The sequence below is a fragment of the Dendrobates tinctorius genome, unplaced genomic scaffold, assembly GCF_039654945.1.
Source record: "Dendrobates tinctorius isolate UK_male_01 unplaced genomic scaffold, ASM3965494v1 ptg000095l, whole genome shotgun sequence".
Taxonomy (NCBI): Eukaryota; Metazoa; Chordata; class Amphibia; order Anura; family Dendrobatidae; genus Dendrobates; species Dendrobates tinctorius.
The window spans coordinates 19706316-19710347 of NW_027361763.1; the positions used below are offsets into that span (position 1 = coordinate 19706316).

Sequence of the window (4032 nt, forward strand, 5' to 3'; positions counted from 1 at the left end):
GGCTCTAGGGTAAGGCTTTGTGTCCATCCCCCAAGCTCCATGTGCAGTTATCCACATCGGGTTACTATGATAATCTATCAAGCTTCTCTGATGTCATCATCCAACGCAAAAGTCAGAGACTGTGCGCTGCTTGAGTACTGAAGTAGTAATGATGATAAGACACTCTTCCCACTAGGTTCTGCTCAAGCCAAGTGTCTGATATAAGTTCTGCGGCTCCAAGCTGATCACTAGAAACTCCTACAAGCCCACTCCTGCTTTCCTGGTGCAGTTCACACCTTCAACTCGGCCTATCCAGCTCTACTGAGCCTCGCCATCCAGGAAGTCCAGCTCCGCTGCATCATCTCTTCCGGTCCGTGCCGATTACCCTGAGCTGTGGCATACAGAATCCATCTCTGCAGGTGAGCCCAAAAAAAATAAGACACAGGTTTTGCATCATTGTGAAAAGATGCAAATGATGAAGTAGTCAAAAACATTTAGCTCAAAATGATGAGGTTGGAAAAACAACATAAAAATAACACAAGTAGTCACAATGAACTTTGTGCAAAAGTAAAAACGCTTAAAAAAAAAAACCTCCTCAAACTTTTACCTTTGCGCCAGCATGGGTCTCTGATTCAGGGATCATACTCACATGCGAGAAACTAGGCCGAGTCTCGCACGTCAATACCCGGCACTGCCACCGACACTCGGACCGGAGCGTTCAGTGCCGGGTATTGACGTGTGAGACTCATCCGAGTTTCTCGCATGTGAGTTTGAGCCCTTAACTGTGCAGACGCGAGCCTTTGAGATCTGTGTGGATGATATAAGAGGCATCATTCACTTCTATCTAGAAGATGAGGTGTTTGGCCGGGACTGTGGGGGTGCCGAACACGGCACGGAGATGCGCATCAGACCTGACAGTGCAATCTGTATACTTTGCACTACCATTATGTCCTATACCACTGCCATGTGACATACCATAGTCTAGTCACAATATACACTATGCATATTACACTGAGACATTATCACATCATCACATATATATAAAGATGCATAACATTGTTCACATTACACTATTTGACGTCATTGGAGTCTTCAGAGGTAGGATCACCGTAGGACATTCCACCACTCTCCTCCTCTATGGCAGGGGTGGGCAACGGCTACACCATTGTCAGGATCAGTGGTCGGACCCCCATCGATTTTAAAGTGATCATGTGTGAAAGCCAAGCGCTGGCTTCATTTATTAACTTGGTACAAACCATTTAAATAGAACTTACTGATACGATTCTTAGTAAAGGTTCCCCAACCTTCAGCTTTCAGTCTCAGCCCATTTCCGGATTTAAATAAAAAAAATATATAAAATACAACAAAATCCACTTTGGAGCTTGATTGCCTCCCGCTCCGCTTGTTGATTGACACATCACATCTGCTAATAGTCCTGTTGAGCAGCGAAGGGACAATCTGGGTGGAAATAAATGCTGCCATGGTGACTCAGATAAAGGACACACACCTTCTGCTTCTCATCACCGGAGATCTTATAAGGGACCAGTCTGCCCATCTGCATCACAACTGTACGATGCTTCAGCCGGAGACCTGAGATGGCCAAGAACCTACCGAAGGAGGATGACCCTGGAACCCCACCAAGTATGATATTGAGTGCTCCAGATATTGTTTCCCTGGCTATATATTTTTGTGCTCTGTTCGGGACGATTGCTAATTTGGTTCTTATCTTTGCCTTTGTGAGCAATGCCTTCAAAAACAAAGTGTTTCAGCCTCTGGATAAAATCATCGTGAACATGGCCGTGGTCAACCTTCTGCTGTGCTGTTACAAGGAGATCCCCGGGCTTCTCATATTGTTCAACGCCAAGGTCTTTGGTCCTACGGGATGCCGGTTCTTGCTTTATTTTTACCACACTCTCCGGCTGATCAGCATATGGTCGGTGGAGAATCTCAGCTTCCTTCATCTCATCAAGATAAGAAGACCAGGTCTTAGCTGGTCCAAGTTCATCCATCAACACCAAGCACAGTACGTCAACTGGTCCTTGGCCGGGTGTTGGGCCGTGAGCATCACTTTCCATATGCCTTACCTTCTCTTCCCCGAGACTCTAGGTTATCGTAATAAGAGCAACATAATGATGACGAGCACCAACTGCCTCTGCCCATCACAAAGTAAACTTCTTAAGATCCTGACCTACACGACGGTGAGTGTGGACTTCTTGTTGATCATCTTGGTGGTTCTCCTAAATTGGTTTACAATAGACTTGATATGTAGACACCGGCACAAAGTAATGGACACCATGACGGCGAGACGAGGCTGGAACAAGCACACGGCACAGGCGACAAAGATACTGCTGTCCCTCTTGTTGTTGTACGTCATCTGCTGGATCTCCAGTGACATAGTGTGGATAGCCATAGTCTCAGGGCTAATAGGCAATGACTATGAATCTGAGCTGCTCTCAGCTCTTTATGGCATCCTGTCCTCCATATATTACTCAGTCAGCTCATGCATCATGGTCTTTGGCTACAGACAAGTAAAGGACTACTTAGCCGAAGCCGGAAACTGCTGTCGGATGGGACAAACGACGGTGGAGAACCTGGAACAGCAGCAATAACTTACATGTACTATGTATATATGTCTCTGCCATAGAGTGTATTTTTATATATCGGTTGTAATGTTATGAGAAGGTTTTTTATAAGTTGAAAAGTTCCATAGTTTTTGTTTCTATATATGTGGGTAAGAAAAAAGTCAACTAGGCTCCCAATATGGGCTTCAGGATCAGTGCATGAGGGATGATTGGTCTACAGAACATGGTCAACTTTCAGAAGGGGGATTATGTTTCCAGCTAAACAAAATGATGACTTTTACAGGCTGTTTGTGCAAGGAAACGTTGTTGGCTGTGGAATGAGTTAACTAAGAATCCACCTGTGAGCTCATTTCAGCTTTATTCTGTCTTTTTCTGAGCTCCTTTCAGCTGATTTAAGGACCACATCAAAGTTCAACACAACATTGATGTGGTCTATGCTTATAAGTCAGCTGACGGGAGTTCAGAAAAAATACACTTAAGGCAAAGTGTACACAACGTCTTTTTCATTATGTGCATATTTTTCCAGGCAGATTCAAACTGGAAAAACTCAGCATAAAATGAGCATAATACACAGCAATGTAAAGATGACACCGCTGTGCACAAGTTCAGTCTCATAACCGCTTCAAGTAGCATGCTCATTCTAGTTATTAGACCTAAAGAGCGGATACAGAGGACCCAAAACACACCACTCAGGGGAGGTATATAAAAAATGGTAATTTTATTCCAAATTTAATACATCTAATAACAAAACATGAATCAAAGGGTAAAAACATGAGACATGCACGAGGAGAAAATCAAAGGAGGAAAAATGAGTGGTGGAGTGGAGTAGCAGCAGGTTATGGGGTAGCAGAATAATACTATAGTAAATTGGTCTAAGAAGAGACCCGGAATGTCAGACTGGTAATAAAGTGCAGGTAGTGCAGACCATAATAGCCATTAAGGCATCCATAAGACAAGCAAAAGGTATAGAGAGTTTATAGATTCCCAATAGTGTTGTATAAAACGCCCGTCCACGGTACCACAAACACCCCGACGCGCGTTTCGCTGATGTGCTTTATCAACCTCATCTGATCTTTTATATTATGTGGGCAGAGAACCAGCGAATCCTATGCCGCACATGTCTCCACCGCCTCCAGGTCCTGCATTGTTTGGGCACTCAGCTCCGGTGTATGTTTGGAGGAAGTGCCTCCATGACGTCAGTAATACACTCTGGTAGTTGAAAAGAGGCCTTCAGCAATGCAAGGACATCAGGTGCAGTGCGCATGCGGGTTGCCATGTTTAAGTAGTACTGTGTCTGCGGCCATTTTTGGATGTATATATTTAGTGCCAGCAAGGGCATCGGGCATGCATGTGGGTCGCCATTTTTGAGAAGTACAGTGTGTGAGGCGATTTTGGGATGTATGTATTTACTGCCAGCGTGATGTCAAAGTGGGAACTAGGGAATAATAAATGCAAAGGACTGGGAGATGAA

The 4032-nt window shown here is 44.5% G+C and overlaps 1 protein-coding gene across 1 annotated transcript; it reads left to right on the top strand.

Annotated features, from left to right (window-relative positions):
* The first annotated feature begins 738 nt into the window (after positions 1–738).
* On the top strand, positions 739–2852 carry LOC141098841 (olfactory receptor class A-like protein 1). The gene has a single exon (XM_073586805.1). It carries the CDS (start codon positions 1575–1577, stop codon positions 2586–2588), a length of 1014 nt encoding a protein of 337 aa, XP_073442906.1. The 5' UTR covers positions 739–1574; the 3' UTR covers positions 2589–2852.
* The last annotated feature ends 1180 nt before the right edge of the window (positions 2853–4032 follow it).

Excerpts from the sequence above, each read along its gene's own strand:
- LOC141098841 (XM_073586805.1), top strand. The coding sequence starts at position 1,575 with ATGGCCAAGAACCTACCGAAGGAGGATGACCCTGGAACCCCACCAAGT.